Raw genomic sequence first — 21535 nt, forward strand, 5'->3', positions numbered from 1 at the left:
CCTGGACCACTGGGGACCTCCAGATCCTAGTGATCTGAAATGGGGTAAGAGCCTGTGAGGCAGAGCCAAGGCGGAGAACCACAGGCAATAGCGATTTCAAGCCCTGAAATTGCAAGTCCCAGACCAACCCAGACTGAACTAACTGTTCAGGACTGGGAGAACCAAAGTTAGGTTAAGCAGCAATTCTAGGTCCTTGAAGATGAATAAGGGAAGTGTCAGAAAGTACCTAAAGTTTGCTTGTTTGGGGTTTTTGGGTTTTGTCTTTGGTTTTGCTTTGTTTTTTTTTTTGTTTTGTTTTGTTTTTTGTTTTTTGTTTTTTTTTTACTCTAAAGGAGTTCATGACACTGAATATTCCTCAAAAAGACTGTTTTTTAAAAAGATTAATAAGGGGTTTTTTATTTTATTTTTAGAGGGGGAGGAGCAGAGTGAGAGGGAAAGGGAGAATCTTTTTTTTATTTGAAATCAATTTAATTAACATATCATGGATTATTAGTTTCTGAGGTAGAACCTGGCGATTCATCGGTCGCATGTAACACCCAGAGCTCATTCCATCAAGTGGCCTCCTTAACGCCCATCACCCAGTGACCCCATTTCCCCACCTACCTCGCCTCCGTCGATCTTCAGTTTCTTTCTTACAGTTAAGACTTTCTTATCGTTTGTCTCCCTTTCTGATTTCATCTTATGAGAGGGAGAATCTCATGCTGGGCAGGGAGCCTTACGTGGGGCTCAATCCCATGACCCTGAGATCATGACCTGAGCCAAACCAAGAGTCAGATGCTCAGCTGACTAAGCCACCCAGGTGTCCCAGTATCTCAGAAACTTCTGAATTAGAATTGGCTGGGGCCGGGCATAGGTATTTTTACCACATCCACTGCTAATTCTGAGGTACTTCCAGGTTTAGGAGCCTCTGGTTTAGATCAGATGTTTATGTTTTATAGATAACAAGAAGGCTATCCAACTGTATTACAATGTATTCATTTTGTATTCATTTTGATTTTTTTCTTCCTAGAATTCTTTCTATATCTGAAAGATACTTAGCTTTTAAAAATTATATACCCACAATCTGCGAATTACAGGCATAGAACCTATATTTCCTACCAGGATGTAAAAGCTTTCTCATATGCACTATTTTTTTAAAACCTAGCTCTAAATTAAAGAAATAGAAAATGCCACTGCTATTCACAAAACAAATAATGGATTCCTTGTTTCCATAATAAACTTTTAAGAGAGTCTGTTCCTAATGGAAACTCATTGTTACTAAATAAAAATCTTCTTGGAGAGGAAAAAAGTACCTTATATATAATCTACATCGGGGATGCAAATTGTAGAGAAACAGACACCAGAGGATTTGCATGTAATCAAATCTAAAGCAAGTCATTGCAGAAGCATCACAACCATGTACAGAAGCCTTTCCCATCAGGATCAGGCTTACCTGACCAGAGACCAGGATCCCTTATCACGGAGAACACGACATTCACATACGACATCGCTGCTAAGAAGGAAATTCACCAGAACCATCCAGAATGGAAAGTGGTGAGTCAATGTCAATTATTACAATGTTTAAAAAAATTTCATAGTCCTTGTGTTTATTTTTGACATCACAAAGTCATAACGTGAAGCAAAGAACAAGAACAAATACCCCTAAAATCTGGCTAGAACATGCAGAACTATAAAAACACAGAGCAGAGACTGACAATTTAGGACTCTTGGTAACATTTTCATAATTCTAGTCGCTTTGAATTACTAATTGTTGGGTTCAATTCTACAGAATGTTGTTTTTATAAAACAGAAACTTGGGTATTGCAGCATTCCTTTCCATGATGGTGAAATGTGTGAAATGGAACTTCTGGAAAGCTCTCAATTATAAGGGAAGTGCAGGAGAAGAATATATATAAATGTAGAACCTGAAATACCTTTTATTCATGCATCTTGTTTTAGGTTCTTAGTTTAAGAATGAAGGATTTCCCATGTGCCTGGGATAAGGAAGAGCTTCGGCTGTCATTTCACAAAATTCATAGAATTTCATGTCTATAGATCTTTTCCAATTTGTTCACTTTGAGGATACAGGTTTTAGCATGAACATAGAGTAAAACCCACCCCTTCAGGAACAAATTTGAGATAAAGAAAATGAGAATTTTCAGTGTGAATAAATAATGACCGAATATTTCAAAAATGCCTTGTAAAGGAACTTGAAAGAAAAATTAATATTTTTTAAAATGCCCCAGCTCTTCAAAGTCTGATCTCGAAAAATAAGACGTCAGAGCCATCACATAAGAGCCCTGCGGCCTGGAGTGGGTAAATGACAGAAGTGCTAAGTTTTGGATCCAGGTGTGAGACTTCAGGTGGGGGGAGGGTAGCCCTGGCGGGGGTGGGGGGTGCGTTGTGGGTGCCTGCAGCGAGCCAACGAAACCCCCACAGAATCCTAACACACTTAACTAATTTGACCTCACTTTAAAAAGTTTAATCTTTCCAGTGGAAACTTTCATAAATAGTATATATTATTTTCTGCTTAGTAATTAATATTTGCACATTTTATTATTAATCGTGGAACTTGCCTTTCCTGGTATTCTCCTGGAGGTCTCCCATACTGAAACTAGTAGGACATCTACCCCACAGGTCAGAAGTGGAACCACAAACACCAAGCCTCTAGCAGGTGCAGATCGAGCACTTTGTATTCCTATGGGGGCACCTGCCTCCCTTCTCATCCCCAGCAAGGCAGGCTGAGCTGGTCAGCAGGACAGAGAGGGGTCCTTGGGCGAGAGGGGGGGTAAGCCAACACACCATATTGACACCTGACCATCTGGGACCTCATTCTTGGCCCTTCCCTGACAGGCCAAGACATGGAACAAACATGAACACACTGTCCATCAATAACCCGTCATTCAGGATTTTATTCTAATCCGTCTTGAGTGGGAATGTGTGAATCCATACCATGAGGGACTACAATTCAGAGAGACATCACCTATTATCTTACTTTTTCCATTGTCAAATGATGCAACTCAAAACATGAATTGCTCTTTCCTAAAGTTGTGGGAGAGTTTTCGGTTCTATTCTCTTTTTGTTTCAAGCTCTCTCCTTTCCCTTACCGTAGATAGCAAGCACCCTCTTAGGAAATGCAAGGAAGTGTATTTGAATTTAATAACTAGAAACAGTTGATGAATCGCCCACATTTTAAATATTTCAGGGGCGCCTGGGTGGCTCAGTGGTTAAAAGCCTCTGCCTCTGCCTTCGGCTCAGGTCATGATCTCAGGGTACTGGGATCAAGCCCCGCACTGGGCTCTCTGCTCATTGGGGAGCCTGCTTCCTCCTCTCTCTCTCTCTGCCTGCCTCTCTGCCTACTTGTGATCTCTGTCTGTCAAATAAATAAATAAAATATTTTAAAGAATATTCTATTTCAGAAGATATGGGTTTGCTGTGATGGAGAAAATATTTAATTTTCAAAAGCAATAGAGCAACAGCGCTCTTAAGCATACTATGGGCTAAATTCTTTATCAAAATAAACAGTGGAAAGGAGAGGATGTGAATGAGACAGTTCTCTGAGTGTACATAGTCACAATACGGCAGTACAAAATTTTTTCCCAAATTCTAAAGGATAAGTTAATTCTTCTTAATAAATTTGCTTGTGCTTTCTCTCCGGAAACACAGGTCTTTGTTTTCTCAACAACTGATCAGAATGCAAGTTTGTATCTAGAGTATTTGAATAAAAACTCTTAAGCAGCTCCTGGTTTATGCAGGTGTGGGTTCTTCAAATAGACACAATGCGCAGGCGGAAAGAAATGTTTGGGGAAAGGAATACTAGTAGAATTTTTAACTCCTCTCTATAAAGGGAGGACAGGACAGGTTAAAGAACTTTCAGATTTCTCAAAGCATAAAGAATACTCTGGGTGATAGTTTAAAGAAATTGTACCAGGCTCCATTGCTTAATTAAAACGTGCTTGGGATTCATTTTTCATGCTGTGTCAAATGTAAGGACTTGCTTTTTTTGTAGCTTTGTAGCTCTGCTTCAGAGCAGGACACCGACGTCCCTGTGTCCCCATCTCCTTACCGCCCACACCCTCGTGAAGCCCTAGAGAAAGGATTTCATCCATCCCTCTTATGAAAATGCTGTGCCCCACATTCTGAGTATCTCCACCTTTCCAAACCCTATAGTCTTTTTGTGCCTTCATTTTCCTGTAAGTCATTTTATTTACTCCACAAGTATTTATTAAGCATGTACAAGGGGCTGGATTCTTGACAACATCAATAATTCCTTTCTCTATGCTGTCTTTCTGCACTTCCGTGATGCTAATGCTCTGATACATTACATACCTCCATTTCTTTTTTTTTTTTTTTAAGATTTTATTTATTTATTTGACAGATGGAGATTACAAGTAGGCAGAGAGAAAGGGTCGGGGGGAAGCAGACTCCCTGCTGAGCAGAGAGCCCGATGCGGGGCTTGATCCCAAGACCCCGAGACCATGACATCAGTCAGAGGCAGAGGCTTAACCCACTGAGCCACCCAGGTGCCCCCATACCTCCATTTCCGACCTCTTGTCCCTGCTCCCACCTTCCCAGTCCACCTTCCCCTGGGCATCAGAACTGTAGCGGCTTCCAAGGCTCCCTGCTTGGATGTCTAACTTTCTATTGCCACAAAGTCTTCCTTAGAGAACTTTATTTTTATAATTCTATTTACAGTAGTTTAAAAGGAGTTTCTTAGAAGTGCTGGTCAGAGCCCCTATCTTTTTTTTTTTTTTAAGATTTTTTTATTTATTTTGACAGACAGAAATCACAGGCAGGCAGAGAGGCAGAGAGAGAGGAAAGGAAGCAGGCTCCCTGCTGAGCAGAGAGCATGATGCGGGGCTCGATCCCTGGACCCCGGGATCATGACCTGAGCCGAAGGGAGCGGCTTTAACCCACTGAGGCACCCAGGTGCCCCCAGGGCTCCTATCTTGTCTGTAGGGTATTTGAGTCTGATAACGCCCCCCACAATCTCAAAGCCAACACGTTCGAAACCGAACTCCTATTTCCACATGAAAACTCTCTTCCCTGTCTTGACTTTTTTTCTTAATCCTGGAGGTCATTTTTATTGTGTGTATGGGTACGTGTATGTATGTGTACGTGTATGTGTGTTTTCTTTTGAAAGTTCTCTTAAATCTGTGCTTTCCTGGTCATTTCCACTGTTTCTGGTTAGCCTCTGTTTTACTTTTCCCGTCCTCCCCTTCTTCATCCCCAACCCTTCCTAGGACTTCAGCCCCAGATTAATCTTCTGAAACAGTATTTTAAGCCTTCCCCAAAAGGACAAAGACACAGTACTCTCCTCTTCAAAATGTTTAGTTAAAAAATCATAACTTTCACCCTCTGGTGTTTAATCTTCAGCATGTGCATTAATCTCAACCCCCCACACACAAAAGGATGCTTTCAACAAATAATTACGAGAGCCTACTATACACCAGGTCCCATTCTAGGCATTGGCACTTGAGATGTCTCAGTGAGTGTAAACAGGCAAATATTCCCACCCTCATAGAGCTTACATTCTAGCAAGGAGCAGACAGACAGCAAGCAATGAAACTTAATAAGGAAATTATATAGGTCATTATGAAGTGACAAGTGCTATGTAGAAAGAAAAAGTAAAATGGGGTGAGGGGAATTAGGAATGTTTTATGGGAAAGATGCAACTTTAAATATGTTTGACATTTGAGCCAAGACAGGAAGGGGGCAAAGGCACGTAGCCCTGTGTATAACTGGGGGCAGAACAATCCAGATGGAGCAGACGGCCAGTGCAAAGGTCCAAAGGCAGAAGCGGTGTGCTTGGTGCGTTTCAGAGACTAGTGGGAGTACCATGAGCAAGGGGAGGTGAGCTCGGCAGGATCACGGATCATTCTAGGGAGTTTGACTTTGACCCTGAGCGAAATAGGGAGTCATTGTATTGTTTTGAGAGGAAAAGTGACACAGTTGTGATTTCCTGTCTGGCTGCTGGGCTGACCAGAGACCAGGTCTAGACTGAAGGGGGCTGAAGACTGCTGCAGTAATCTACATGACAGATGACCCGGGATCGAGACTCGAAACTAGCAGTGGATGGGGAGGAGAGTCAGCAGCTTCTGGATCTATTTTGTTGGTAGCCCCATCATGAATTCCTAAAGAATAGTTTGCGAAGTGGGACGGAAAGAGAAAACCCAGGATGATGCTTATAGCTTTGTGACCGAGCACCTAGAAGGGTAGAGATGCCACCAACTGAGAGCAGGGAGGTTTCCAGATAAAGAAAACGTGGAGAGGAGAATAGAGTTCGGGTTTGGACATGAGGAGTTTTCCATGTCTCCTAGACATCGGAGTGAAGATGAATATCTAAGCCTAAAGTCTGGGCTATAGGATATCGATTTGACATTCATGTACGTGGTAGATGGCATTTAAGCCCATTAACTCCATTTATACTTGTTCCTTCCCTTTCCGCATGTGCCTTGTTCCTTCCCACCTCTGCATTTGTTCATGCCATGCCCAATGTCTGCAAGACCTTTGTCCCTGCTCCTAACACATCTACATCCTCCTGCATCCAACCTGAATCCCATCCGTTCCCACAAAACTGACACCGACCACCCAAAGTGTGCTCTTCCCCTCCCCTCCCCTTTCACATGTGAACATCTCATTTCTCTCCTGAAAATAGGATCTCTTTGAGGACATCTGCTATATGTTCTCATTTATTTTGCATCCCCTGTGGCATTTGGCCCATACTTTGTACCAAGTTGGTGCCAACTGGTACATAAGACGGATTGTTGATGACAAAACTTCAGAAGTTTTGATCTGGTTATTTGCCGTCTCATAAACTTTATCCCTCTATCAGTTACCATGTGGTTATTTGTTAAACTTATTTAAAATAAGTATATTAGGCTTCTTGGCATGCACACAAAGTATGAATGGATGAATCAGATTGAAATCTTCAACTCAAAAGCCCTTCGGGGGAAAAGTGAAGCCAAGCCTGTCTGGAGACAGACAAGGGATCCGGATTGGACCTCTTCAGCTCCCCCAGCTTTCTCTCTCTCAGACCTGTACCCATGCCCACCGTCAATCACCAGCCGTTCCCACTTTTCACTCCACCAGGAATACTCACGTTAGAGTTGGCCCCCACCTGAACAGGAACCCTATGAAGTCCTCCCTGTTATGTGTACCTGTGGTTCTCAAACTTCAGAAAACACTAGAATCACCTGGAGGGCTTATTAAACTATGGTTTGCTGAGCCCCAGCCCTGACGATTCTGATTGAGTACATCTGGAGTAAGACGTGAGACTCTGCCCATCTAGCAAGTTCCTAGCAGTGCTGGTGCTACTGGTCCAGGGATCACGCTGTGAGGATACCTGGGGTCCCTTCTCTCTTTGACCTCTCTCTCTGGCTTTGCCACCTGTCTTATTCTATTAGTGCTTGAGTCACTCTCCTATCTAGGTTGCTTCCAGGCACACGGGAGCTGTCTCAGCCATGAATCAGGCCACCTGGCCACCACGGATCTCTGGTCTTTATCCTCATCTCAGGGACTGAGAGCCAACCTATGCCCTCGCCGCCAATTTCTTGCTTTATCTTCAGCTTCCTTCCATCAAACTCTCCCCTTTCCTAAATCTTTAATTCCTTCCTCTGACCTGTTCAAATATCCTCAAGTCCCTGCCATCCATAAATTGAGAGACATAAAAATATAAGCAAACCTCTCTGACCCTGTAGCTCTCTCCAATTATCATCCAATACCTGCTTCCCTTTCTCATTCAAGCATCAAGAAGAAATCTCTATCCCTGTCTTGACCCTTGACCTGGCTTCTAGCTACACTTCCAAAGTTTCTCTTGCTAAAGTTGACATCAACCACTGAACTGAAAGCAGTGGAAGTTCTGCTGTCCTTATCTTCCTGGACCACTCGCTCCTGCCTTTCATGCTTTTCCCTTCTTTCTTGAAATCTCTTCCCCTGAATTCTGTGGAAGCCTTATTCCGCTGGGTTTTCCTGGTGCTTCTCCAACTGTTTCTTCTACATTATCTTCTTCATTTCTCTCTTCCTCCTCTGACAATGCTTCAAATGTGGATGTTGCCCAGGCTTTCATCTGTAACTTCCATCTTTACCGCAGAGCTTCCCCAACCAGTGTGTTGGGAGTTGGCGTTAGAGGAGTTCCCAAGATGTCGATCTGCTGGGGCCTTGGGAACAGCCTGGCCTGCTTCTCCCAGTGTACGAGACACCTGGTATTGTTCCTATGTGTGCCATCATGTGACCAACCTTTACTCCCCCAGGTAATTCTATCCTCTTTCCTGGTTTCACTACCAGCACATCATGTTGGCTCCAAAACTTACATACCCAGACCAATTCCATGGGGGAAAATTCGAGAATCGCCCTTGAATCTTCCCTTTTCTTTCTCTCCCACACAAAAATAACTTTCAAATGTCTGTTCCTTGCCCTCCTGTCTCCCACTACTCAGAACCCATTATCTCCTGCAGTGGGGAGGGTTCAGTGGCTCAGTCGGTTAAGCATCAGACTCTTGATTTCAGCTCAGGTCATGATCCCAGGGTCATGAGACTGAGCCCCATATTGAGCTCTGTGCTCAGCATGGAGTTTGCTTAAGATTCTCTCTCTCCCTCATCTCCCATCCCTCCCTCTCTAAAAAAACAAAAAACAAAACAAAGATGACAACAAAAATGAACCTATTATCTCTTGCATGAATTCTTCTAGAACCCTCCTGACTGATCTCCCTGTGGCTTTGTGATTCATAAATCCACCCCCTACACAGCTGCCAGAAAAGTCTGTCTAAAATGCAAATCGAACCACACTAGAGACTTAAAAGCTTCCAGTGACTCATTACCCACAGGATGAAGTCCAAACTCCTTTGCCCATCAGAAACTCCATGACTGAGCCTATTTGTTTCCTCTTTCAGCCTCACTTCCTCCATCACACATCTTGCTTGATTTCTGCCTTCAGGACTTTGCCCCTGAGGTCCTCGATGCCTAGAATGTTCTTGCCCACTTTACCATCAGCCTCCCCAGTCCCTCCCCACCCTCACAGGGAATTGACACGTCTATGTTTTCCAGAATGTCCTAGGCATAATTCTGTTGTTGCCCTGAGCACCCTTGCATTGAAATTATCTCCTAAGTTTCTCTCTCCCACTAGATAGCAAATTCTTTCATATCCCCAGTTTGGATGCCATGCCTGACACATAGAAAATACTTCGATAGGGCACCTGGGTGGCTCAGTGGGTTAAGCCGCTGCCTTCGGCTCAGGTCATGATCTCAGGGTCCTGGGATCAAGTCCCGAATCGGGCTCTCTGCTCAGCAGGGAGCCTGCTTCTCTCTCTCTCTCTCTCTCTCTCTGCCTGCCTCTCTGACTACTTGTGATTTCTCTCTGTCAAATAAATAAATAAAATCTTTAAAAAAAAAAAAAAAAAGAAAAAGAAAATACTTCGATAAATCACCAATGGGTAAATGTGGCCTTAGGCTTCTCCAAAAAGGAAAGTATCCCATACATTCTAGAGGCAGCACCTAGGTTCTTTAAACATAAAGTCCTCAAGCTTTAAACTGGAGGCCAATTTGAAAGAATTGGCCTTTCATTAAAAGATATTTCATTCTTTCATTAAAAGATATTTAGACCAAAATTAGGTCCTGTTGAACTTAGACCCGAGGGACCATTCAAATAACTTTATTTTTGTGAAATCAGGTTTCTATGTGGCTTTATTTGAGCTAAATAATACGTTGCCTTGGAACCTCCATTTTTTTCCCCCTCTTTCATTTTATCCAGGCATCTTGTATAAAACTTGGTAGTTCAGGATATTTTCACATGGCCATCTTAAAAATCTCTCACATGGCTGCAGAGAGATTTTATGGACAAAAAAGCTGGGGCTAAGAGGTTGTGGTCCTCTCCTATCCATGCACAGAGGAACACATGGTCATGGAGGCACTGGCCACTGAGCCAGCAGCCTCCTCCCTCCGATGGGTTCCTCCTTGGGCTGTGTTTCTTTCCTTTCTTCCTGCCTTTTATTCTCTTTGTAGTGAAGTTTGACTCAGAAGTCAAATATATCCTAGAATATCCAGAAATATAACCAGATTTAAGAATTTTTTTGGTAACATGCCCACGCATATACGTGTGACTACCTTTCGCCATGCGTACTGATGCTGAATTCTGTACCAGCTGAAATCGCTAGTGGGTACAACAGCTCAGTTAAAATGAACTGAAACCATCCAACCTACTATGGAACCATGATCTCAGAGTTAGAAAGTATCTTCTAGTTCCTGCCGTTCAGCTGTAATTCAGTGCTTGAATGCTTCTGTAGTTGTCCAAACAGAAGGTTCCCCTGTTGTTGCTTGACTGTCCTCCGTGACAAGGAATGCACCATCCCTAAGAGCAGTGTTGCCAATTTCAGAATCTTGGGGAAAATTTCTTCTCTATAGTCTGTTATCTCTCTGTTAATTTCATCACGGTCAAAATAGCAAATGTTCCCAGTTATTAGAGCTACAATCCAACCTAAATCTGGATCCCAACTCCATTGCTTATTAGCAGCTATGAGACAATGGCAAATAATTCATCCCCAGACCTCAGTCTCTTCATTCATAAAATGGATCAAATGAAATAATACAGGTAAATTAACGAGCATACTAGTATGTTTGCTAAGTACTCAATAAATATTTGTTAAGTCATGAATGTCTCTTCCCTTATCCTTAGGCTAGTTTCAAAGCAGCAACTCTCCGTGTTGAAAGACTGTATTTTCAGGCGCCTGGGTGGCTCAGTGGGTTAAAGCCTCTGCCTTCAGCTCAGGTCATGATCCCAGAGTCCTGGGATCGAGTCACATATTGGGCTTTCTGCTCAGCAGGGGACCTCCTTCCCCCTCTCTCTCTGCCTGCCTTTCTGCCTACTTGTGATCTCTGTCAAATAAATAAATAAAATCTTTTAAAAAGAAAAAGAAAGACTGTATTTTCAATAATAAAAACTGCTTAATTTGGTGCAGTAAACAGAAACAGATGGCTTTCCTCTTAGGAACATAATCTTAACGCAGTCTGGTTGACCAGCATACCCTCATCAGTCTGGTTGACCAGCTCACCCGCATCAGGTAGGAATATGATATGGCAGGAATGCTGTCACTCTGCAAACTGAATCATGCAAATCGAACTTTTGCATCAGGTAGTAAGAAGCATTATTTCAAGGTGCATCCGATTCCTCATCTTGCAACTGAAGCATAAACTGTAAGCCTTCCTGGAATAAATCTTGACAAATCAGGAAACAAAAACAGAGACATCTGAAGAGTTGTTGTGTAGAAGGTGGAAGGGGGTGGGGGTGTTCCAGGTAAGCAGAGCTTGGCCAAGTTTCTATCAAAGAAAGTGACTAAGTGACTTCTACTGAAGCCTCTTCAGATTCAAGAAGTCTGTCATTCTTATGAGCAAACTGCACCACAATGATGAGTCCTTGAATACATCCCCTGGGGAGGTTAACCTATCATTTCATCCACCTTTGATCATTGGTTCCATTTGCTTAAGTCCCAGGAGACTACAGCAAACGTGTTTATCAAGGCGTACGAGTGAAGCACACAGTCAAAGATCTACTGGCAGAAAAACGATCCAGGCAGACAAGTAACTCAAGATTCAATGTAAGTCTCGATTTAATTCATTCTAAAGTCTTTGAGAGCCGAAGTCCTCTTTCAAGGTTAGTTATTCCCCTCTCCCTTCTCTAGACACCGGGTCTCCCTTCTCCAGTCTGATGTTAAGTGTCATCGACATGTTATTCTAGATCTGGTAGAGACAGCTTAGAAAAAGCCTCTCTGTAGCATGCAAAATCGGATTAAAACATTCTAGTTGCAGACATCTTCCATCTGAAGCCTCTGCCTACCCTCCATGTCTTCCTGAATAGCTCCGCCCTGCTTCAGATGTTTCAGGAGTTGCACCCAGATCTCCAAAACTGAATCTAGAGTGGGAGTAGTGGTTGGCTACCAAGATGGGTTTGTGATTGCTTAGTCTGTTGATAACATGTAGCCACATGAACGTCATGTGTCGTTGCGTGTTGCTGGGTGCAGGACACAAGAGCAAACATGGTAAGCATGTACAGCATCGAGAACAGGGGCTGGCATAGAAGACAATAGTTCTTGGGGGCAGGCGGCTCTGCTCAAAATGTGGGCTCACGGTTCAACACCGCTCCACAATCAAACTGCCGGGATGCATTTCAAGTGAACCAACTCCAGATTCTATTTCCTCCCACCCAAGAACTTTTATTGCACATCTTCTGTCTTCCTTTATTTTTTTTTAAAGTTTTTATTTATTTATTTGACAGACAGAGATCACAGGTAAGAAGAGAGGCAGGCAGAGAGAGGAAGGGAAGCAGGCTCCCTGCTGAACAGAGAGCCCGATGCGGGGTTTGATCCCAGGACCCTGGGATCACGACCTCAGCCGAGGGCAGAGGCTTTAACCCACTGAGCCACCCAGGTGCCCCTGTCTTCCTTTATTTTAAAGCACCTCCTCTCTTCTAGTTCAACAAATGAGTTGATAAAAATACAATTGGAGTAATTTGCTCCTTGTCTGTTTCTAGCGCAGTGTTTCTTCTGTCCGCTCAGAAGTCATGGGGGTGTGCGTTTCAAATATCCATACCAAGTTGGTCTCTTGAGGGAGAGAAAGGAGGGGATTCAAACTTATTTTTTTAGATTTTATTTATTTATTTGAGAGAGAGAGCATGAGCAGAGGGGGGAAGGGCAGAGGCAGAGGGAGAAGGAGACTCCCCGCTGAGCAGGGAGCCCATTGCAGGGATTGATCCCAGGACCCTGAGGTCGTGATCCAAGCCAAAGGCAGATGCTTAACCACCTGAGCCACCCAGGCACCTGAGAGAGGGAATTCAGAGGCTATTCCAAAGGAACCACAGCTCTGTGGAAGTAACATGGATTGGCCACAGCTACAGCCAAAATTGTGAGATCTAAGGACGTTCTAGTCATGGTGTCAATGGGGAAGGCAAGAATCACAGATCAAAGTCGTAGTCAAGGAACAGATATTGTATCTGCCCAGTGTGAGTGAGCTCTCACTCACCCCTTGGCATCATTGTCAATACATCATTCAGTGACAAGGCACAAGGCCAAACAGAATTACAGAAAAAGACAAGAAAGCATAGTATTTCTAAATGGGAGCCATAACTATATTCTTCTTTGAAAAATTACCTAACATCTTTTGCTTAAGATCTGTGACTATCACATAATATGTTTTCATTATTTTTTTTGACATTTCACTCTTTCAGAGATGTAACAATATAACCATAATTCATAATAGGCCATATTGTTTAATTTTTTTTTAATTGCAGATTCTAGGTCTCTGTCCCATGTCTTATTAATGTAGAGATTTTGAATGGGAGCCAGAGAATGATCATTTTTAACCTACTCCTTGGGTGATTCCTTTGCACATCTGAGTTTGAGAACTTGACCAGAGAGCGAAGAACAGAGGTTTAAGCCTCACACAGCCAACGTTCTTATCTCTACCTGGATCACAGTTTGTTGAGCTACTGTTGTGGGCCCAGTGACACTGACAATGTTAAAGTGAAAAGGAGACCAAAATCTGTGTTCAAAAAATACAAGACCGCATAACAAACTCTAGACTAAAGACAAAGGACCAGGCAGCACAGCCATGTGATATGGGGAGTACGGTACTATTTGCATAAAGACAGTTTAAAGTGCACTTCCCTGTGTTGTCACATTGGATGGACACACTAGTCCTGTGAAATTGATATTTACACGGTTTCCCATTTTACAGATGGAAACATTGAGAAGAAGAAGAGGCAGGAAGTGATGGTTCTCAGGTTGCACAGTTAGCAGGTGGCAGGTCTTCTGGCTCCCAATTCAATATTCCTTTAAAAGGGACAGATTGATGCGGACTGTGTAGAACAATCTGTGATTCATGCTGCCTTAGTCCCTTTGGGCGCTATAACAAAATACCACAGATGGGGTGGCTTCTAAGAAGCGAGCATTTATCTCTCACAGCTCTGGAAGCTGGAAGTCCAAGTTCTGGGGGCCAAGATGGCCAGATTCTGATGAGGACCCTCTTCTGGGTTGCAGACTGCTGACTTCTGATTACACCCCCACTTGGAGGAAGGGCCTAAGGAGCTCTCTCAGGGCTCTTTCATAAGAGCGCTAATACCATTCATGATGGTTCCCCCTCATGACCTACTCAGCTCCCAGAGTCTCCAGCTCCTAATATCATCATGCTCCGGGTTTGGATTTCAACATGGATTTTGGAAAGACATGAACATTCAGACCGTAGCCCATGCAAACAAGGAAATTAAAACACAGGAAAATATATCGTGTGGAAAGAACTTGCAGAATAAGAAAGGTACAAACCCACCCTAACTATGGTACTCATTCTCGGGAACCAAGTGCATGGGCAACATGAACTTAACTTTGTCTACAGGTTCATATATATTACCTGAGATCTCAACACTCATGTCTTACTCTCAGCCTTGCTCCAATGCCCTGTTAAACTCAGGTAATTAAATGCATATTTTCCCAAAATATGGTTATTTGGGCTTACGGTGTCTCCATTATAAATTGATTTTACCATCCACCTGTTAACCATTATTCTAGAAGATCTATATATCTCAAGAAGGACACCATATTCCTAGGAAGACCTGTTTCCATCCTTGTGCAAGTGCAACCTGGTGAGCAGAAATCATGGAGAATCAGGTTGCTGGGGGGCACTCGGGGTTCTAATCACATGGGTAATACTGAACCTCCCTTCTCTTTTTCATGCCAGTGTCCAGGCAACAGTGAGTTGAATGTCTTAAACAAGTTCAGATGGGAAGCAATCCTTAGGCATTTAAACTTTGCTACTGACAGCTCGGGTAATAACAAATGAGAGGCCAGCTTGAGGAGACTGGAGACCCAGAGCTGTATGGTAATACAGCTCTGTCATATAGAGCATTCTAGGCCAAGGGCCCAAATCCTGGAACCTGTATGTGTTCCTTTCTATGGCAAAGTCAATGATTCAGCTAAGGAACTTCAGAGGAGGGACCTACCCTAGTTTATCCAAGGAGATACTACCTTGCCTTACGTTGAATGCTAGCACCTGCCCCTCATGAGAGAGGCTTTGAGAGAGAGAGACATAAATGGCACAGAGGAGAAGACACACAAAACAGCAAGGGGCAGGGAAGTCAGGAGGCAGAGGTTGGAGTCATGCAGACACAAGCCCAGGAATGCGGGCAGCCACAGAAAGCCGGAGGATGCAAAGGGTAGACACTGCCCTTGAGTCCCACAGGGAGCACAGCCCTGCCAACACGGTGACTTGGGCTCCCGGCTCCCAGAACCATACAGATAGATATTTCAGTTTCTTTAAGCCACCCGGATTGTGGCAATGTCTCACAGGAGACCTAGGAAGTCAACACACATATATGATGGAAAGTAAGTCCCTCTGGATACGTCTTCTTGAGGAAGTATCTACTGATGCCCAAGTTGGTGCTCTACTCTCTGTGACAACACTTTGACAAGCTTACACAGGCTATGCTAATGCATCTTTACCACACTTTCCTTCCAGAACATCTGTTTTTGATACCATGAAATATTTTTCACATCTTTGCAGTAGGAATCAAAAGGAGAGAAATCCCTTTCACCGAAGAGATTTTCACCAAAGACTGGACTTAAAACCACTTCTGTACATCCTCGCCATGAGCCTGTGGTTTCACACTATTACTGTGGACATCTGGTTTTAAGTCGTGGTTTTTCTCTTCCTTTTTCAGTTTTTTCTGTGTTTTTCTTTACCATACTACTCGATCTTCAATCAGAATATTTAAAATATGAGCCATTCACCCACAGCTAGTACCAAAAATATATATGTGTATATACCTAATTAGACTTTTGATGTAGATTTTTGTTACATGCTTTTTTTCAATTACATGATTTCAGTTGGGCTTCATAAAAGCAAATCATTGAAAAAGTCTAATAACATCACAAAATTCAGTGAACTCTCGGTTATCTATAGTAAAAAACAAAAAGGGATAACAAGAGGAAGCAATAAGGCTAATAGCCACAATTTTTTCATTTTTCTTTGAAATTGAGTGAATGATTTGCAGGCTCTTGAGCTTTCTAATCAAGTTTTTCTTAAGCTATCATAAAGATTCATTTAAAATCATTGAGTACACAACAGCTGGCATGAGGGTAGAAATTTTAACTTACAAAGTAGGAAATAGAGATCAGTCTGGAGTAAAAATTATTAGCAGCACAGGGGTTTACAGGGCACTGTGGAGGACATACCGATGAGCCTGGGATCAGCGTCTGTTGTTCAGTTTCTTTGATTGGTTTATGGGCATGCTAATAACTATTGCCCATTCATCAAAATGCTATAGTGAGGAACAATAAGGAATAGACAGGAAAGTTATTTGAGATTAATATTCTACATAAACATGAAGGAAAATACATGAAGTTTTCTAGGTTGTTTGGGAAGGCCTGAACTGAAGAACGTGTTAAGACGAGACAGCCCAAGTGGGAAATATGTTTGGATTATATCAGTCTTAAATTATAAATATTATATACACGTACAGACCGAAAGTTAGCTGTTTCCGTTGTCATGATTCTTTTACATCAACCTCGATTGTTTGCTTTCCAAGTCATAACGACTTTCCTCTTCTCTATTTTCCTAAATCATTACACTTAAATTAGCTGCTGAAATCTCCATGCCAAGAACACATAAAATAGAGCCATATTGGCAGCTGGGTTGTCTTGGTTAATAATATTTCCTAATTATTTCTGGAAGGAAAACATTGTAAACACAGAAAGAAGCATGACAACAGTAACTATTGATGGAAGAATCTGGAGGAACAGCAGGTAAATGGGTGCCATATAGTGCATTTATGGCCTAGAGTAATTGAAAGTGTTTGATCTTTTGTTGAGAGATGGCGAAACTCTGTAAGGCAGATGTGTGTTGCCTAGCTCCATCCGTAACTGTCTGCCTCTCTATCAACACTGCTGGCTACAGGTCTGTTTGTTACATACCCAGCTGCTGTTTTGCAGCTCCAATCAACAGGCACACGTCAGTCACCACCGAGTGCAAACACGGTGATGTCCGTATCTGCAATTTGCATTTGGATTTCTTGTGAAGCGTTTAAAAGAAGTAAGGCAATTGGCAACTGTATATTATAGCAGCTCAAGGTGCTCTGATTCCTCTGAAGCTTTGAAAAACACATGCAAGACATCTTTTCTGCACCAAAAGTAAAGGCTCCTTTCTCAGTCTGTTTTAACCCTTCCTTCTGGCTCGAAGTGATCATGGGCAGCTCCTTTCTTCTCACTGGGCCTCAGAGCCCTTGTGAATAGAAGCAGAGAGTTAGGTTCTTCCCATCTCAGGGCTCAGTTTGCCTTGATAGCTTTTCCTGACCTCAGAACATGTTCCACCCACTGCCAACCCTATCCCCAACTTCCAAGGCCAAGCTGAAGCCCTCTCTGTTCTGAGAAAGATGAGTCACCTTTCCGTTAGTTCAAATAGAACTTTGCAGATTGAGTTTTCAAGGGAAACGAGGAGCAGAGAAATCACAGAAAGCACGAGGCCGATTATGGAGAGCACAAATGTTCTGACACTAACTTAATGTCTAGTCGAAGATGGTATCGGTGGCACCACAGAGATGACTTCGAAGCCTGGGTCTCCTCCTGTCACCTCAGTTCTCTCTGGGATAGATAAGAATTCTTACTAATGATAGTTATCATTTATCGTTAGGCTCTGATAGAGGGACTTAAGAGTTTTCATTTATATACTTTACAACATACGCCATTTGTCAACAGGAAGCACAACGGACTTGAGAGGGTTGTTAAGAGGACTTGAGAGAATCCATTGTGCTATCTGAAAAATAGCTATTTTTCAGATGAGGAAAATAAATATCAGGTAGAAAGCAGTAGAGTGTAGATTTGACCCAGGTTTGCTGGATTGACTTTGTTTTGCCTTCTTAATTTACATCTCTGGTCCAAGGAAGGACTAGCACTGGAATAACCTCTTTGTCTCAGGCCCTCCACTCAGTGCTCTTGTGACCCTTCAGGTTCCAGGCATGATGGTGAGTCATGACCTTTGACCTCACCCCTCCTGTCCCTGCAGTGGTTCTTATAGGTTGTTTACAGGATGCCACACCCAGTCTCAGTTAGAACCATTACCCTCTGTGTCTGTGATGCCCAGACATCCTTAGAAGAACTAGACACAAAAAGTTCTTGATGTCCTTCTAGAACCTATCTCTAGCTCTGTCCTAGAACTTGCTTCCAGACTGTCGTTCCTCTCTGTCATTCTGCACCACTCCTGGACCTCTGATCTCTTGGGCTCACCATGGCACCTGGCCTCTCTATCAAAAGAGGAAAACACTTCCTGAACCAGAGTCATACCACACCACACTGACCTTGCAGATTCTTCTCTGCTGCTCTCCTAGAGATCTCAAGGATCTACCTCACCCAGCCTACTGCTCACTGCCCTTTTCCTCTTGCCTGTAGCTTCCTCTCCTGTGTCTTTTGATAAAGTATGTTTTCATTTTTTAATATTACCTAACTACCTGAGAAGCTGGTATCCCATGGCTCACTCCATGGGAATGGATATAGAACGTCACTTCGCCCTTAAGAAGGCAGAGAGCATATCGGCTCCCTTTCAAGGGCTGGAAGAGACAGAACCCTGAGCCCAGAGAATGCAGAGTTTATCAGGTCAGGTGACCTGCTATCTCTGTTGATTCACCTCTTATATGCTCTCCTAGTCTCCATGGTGTCCAGCATTCTCTCATAACTTCACATACTATCAGACTCATATGTATATTCCTGATACATATAACAGCCACTAAGGAAAGGAAGAGTAATTTCCTTATGCTCTTAACTTCTCATGAAATATTGGGAAAAGATGAAACAAGGTAGACCACCAATGGTCTCATTTCCTAGACACTAAGCCAATTTTTAGTGTTCGATGCTAATTCTGATGCTAATGCGGATATCAAAAGCAGTCTTTACTGATTTTAATCAAGATATTACCCCCCCAAAACCTGCTGAAACTTGGACAATGTATAGGTTGTGCTACTTCTCTTTGGTATTCTAATGGTGGTAACTTAATAATGAAGAGGCTAAAAGAAGAAGACTATAAAATGATTATCCATGCTTTAAATTTAGGGAGTCAGCCATACCTTCCTTTTTCAAGGAAGAAATCCCAGCCGTTGTAGCCATGACTGTCTTGTCAAATCGAAGAACAAAGCACTTGTAAGTGAAATTGAATCCACAGTTAGAAGAAGGATAAGATTTGGGTAGTGGTCCCAAGCTCTGAAGATATACGAGTGCAAAAATGCCTGTACAACCATTACAAGAAATACCCACGCTCTTCTCTGATTTCTTAAAATTTGCTATAAAGATCACTTTTTGCCTCAACTCTCATAAACTGAACCCACCCTACCATGTGATTTGGCTTTATGATGATTTTCCTGGTTGCCTGGACTCAACAGATGGTCATCGATTGACCCAGTGTGTGTCTTCCTGCTTTGCTAGTGTTTTGTTTTTCTTATTTTTTCAGAAGTAACTGTCCCTCTGTGTTTGATTGCTAAATCTCTTAGGAAAACTGTTATTTTTCTTTAATAAGTACATGTTACTTTTTTTTCTGAATTGCCGGCAGAAGGATCCTACTTATTTGTAATGTTTTCAAGGGAATCAGTGTCTACCCTGGGAGTGTCTCCCCCACATCTTTTGCTCCCTCTTATATTTCAGGGCTTTGCATATCCTTTTTAAGGTTGCCAGCTAACCCCCTTTATGAGCCCAGAAAGAATTAAAAAAGAAAAAAAAATGTTTTCTGAGCAGGTAATGCCTTGTCAACTCAAAATGCCCATGTTTGAATACAGAGGTACATATTATGTCCTTGGCATTCATTTGAATGGACGCTTTATCTATGCCTTTCAAAATCGCCCATTGTCTGACTTTAATTAGCCCACTATCCTGCCTTGTTTATAGAATTGAACCACATTTCCAGGGCTTTCCAAGTTCCCCACCCAACCACCTGCTCTTTCACAATTCCAGAAAATTTTTAAAATAATAATAATAAAGGCGAACCTTTTGCAAGCAACTTATTTTTTCAGCTGTTCTAGTAGTTCTGTAGGTTTTTTGTTTTTTTTTTAATACCACGAAATCTAAAATATTTCCTGGTGGTGAATTCTTTCCCGCAGCTTGCAAAAATCATCGAGCTTTGCGGTAAAACAGCCACGGCGAGTCCACGTGGCCAGGCTGAACTTTCTGCATATTCTGTTCCAGCTGTAGTACACAGGACCATTTGTCCCCAAGTAGCTAGTGGCTCCTGTTGTCCTTACATGTATTTCTGTATTTCTTACAGAAATACAAATAGCATTCCAAAGGCACACCCCGGGTAAAAGAAATTCATTTCACTTTGTAACTTAGGCAACAGAAATCACTTTCTCACAGAGACAGCCTGGACGTCATTTCATGCCAAGCAGGAGAGTTTTAACCGTAAAATGTCAAGAAACTGTCAGAAAGTTGGAATTCTATAATTGTGTTAGCTTTCCAAAGGACATAAAATACTTTATACACCAGAAATGTAAGACACTTGGAATCATAGTTTGTTGTTTTTTTTTTTTAATTTTGAGATTTACCATAAAGATATGCCCTAAATTCTATTTTTTTAACTTTTATTAAGGAGCTGTTTTAATTACCAAAGAATGCATAGTAAAATTGCATAGTAAAATGCTTACTCATCCCCTCATCCTACTTTCCCAGGGTCACAACACTGAGTTCCATGTACAATCTTCCAGAATTTCGCTATGACATTTTATTAAAAAGAAATTATGTTGTTGTACCAACAAGTCAATGAACATCAAAATCTATGTTCAATATTTACCCGTACTATTACAAACATGCATAAATTCACATTCTAGTGGTAAATTCCCTTTCCCCAAGAGAGAGTCTAAAGACTTGAGGTCTTCAGTTTTAGCTCTATACATTTGAGGGCTGTAAGCAAATGATTTAACCCTTTTATGTCTCTGTTTTATATCAACTGTGTAGTACTTACTTTGCCAGAGGCTGGTGATAATGAAAACCAAGGGCACAGAACCAGATGAGCGATGTCTTTGTGAGATAAATCCTGGGCAATCTAGGGCTTTGCAGACAAAAGGCAAATGTTTTCAAGCATAGATGTATCAATATTCCTTCCTCACAAATGCTTATTGGACCTATACAATATACTATTAAACCATTTCAGAATGTAGGGGTTTTCTCTTTATAAATAGTATAATCTGAGGGAGACATACCAGTCCCCTCTTCACACGCAAGCATCAGCGGGGACGTTGGTGATAAAGAAGAAAAGACAGAAAGAGCCCTGGGAATTGGTACATCTGGAACAGGTAGCCCCCAGCCCTTAGCAGCACTCACACAGCAAGTGTCAGCCCTTGGCAGGCTCTAAAACAAAGCCACCTCGAATTTGATATAAATGTTACATGCTGACCTCCTGACACTCTGCCCCAAGGACAGCCCATCAGACCCCCTCATCACTGGATCTCTGTTCAGTTGCAACAGCCCCTACACTCATCCATCATATCCATTCCTGACCCACCATATTCAGCACCAGATTCAATTTGCTAGAATGCCAATACAACTGTG

General features: G+C 42.4%; 1 protein-coding gene across 1 annotated transcript in view; it reads left to right on the plus strand.

The window, feature by feature from the left end:
• The first annotated feature begins 1342 nt into the window (after nucleotides 1-1342).
• POU2AF2 (POU class 2 homeobox associating factor 2) overlaps nucleotides 1343-21535 on the plus strand; it is a 33539-nt gene continuing 13346 nt past the window's right edge. Inside the window, exons 1-2 of the mRNA XM_059180086.1 lie at nucleotides 1343-1533; nucleotides 11457-11566. Coding sequence (XP_059036069.1) covers nucleotides 1524-1533; nucleotides 11457-11566 — 120 coding nt within the window. The 5' untranslated portion in view covers nucleotides 1343-1523. The remainder of the gene's footprint in view (nucleotides 1534-11456; nucleotides 11567-21535) is intronic.

Source organism: Mustela lutreola, chromosome 1 (genome assembly GCF_030435805.1).
Source record: "Mustela lutreola isolate mMusLut2 chromosome 1, mMusLut2.pri, whole genome shotgun sequence".
Taxonomy (NCBI): domain Eukaryota; kingdom Metazoa; phylum Chordata; class Mammalia; order Carnivora; family Mustelidae; genus Mustela; species Mustela lutreola.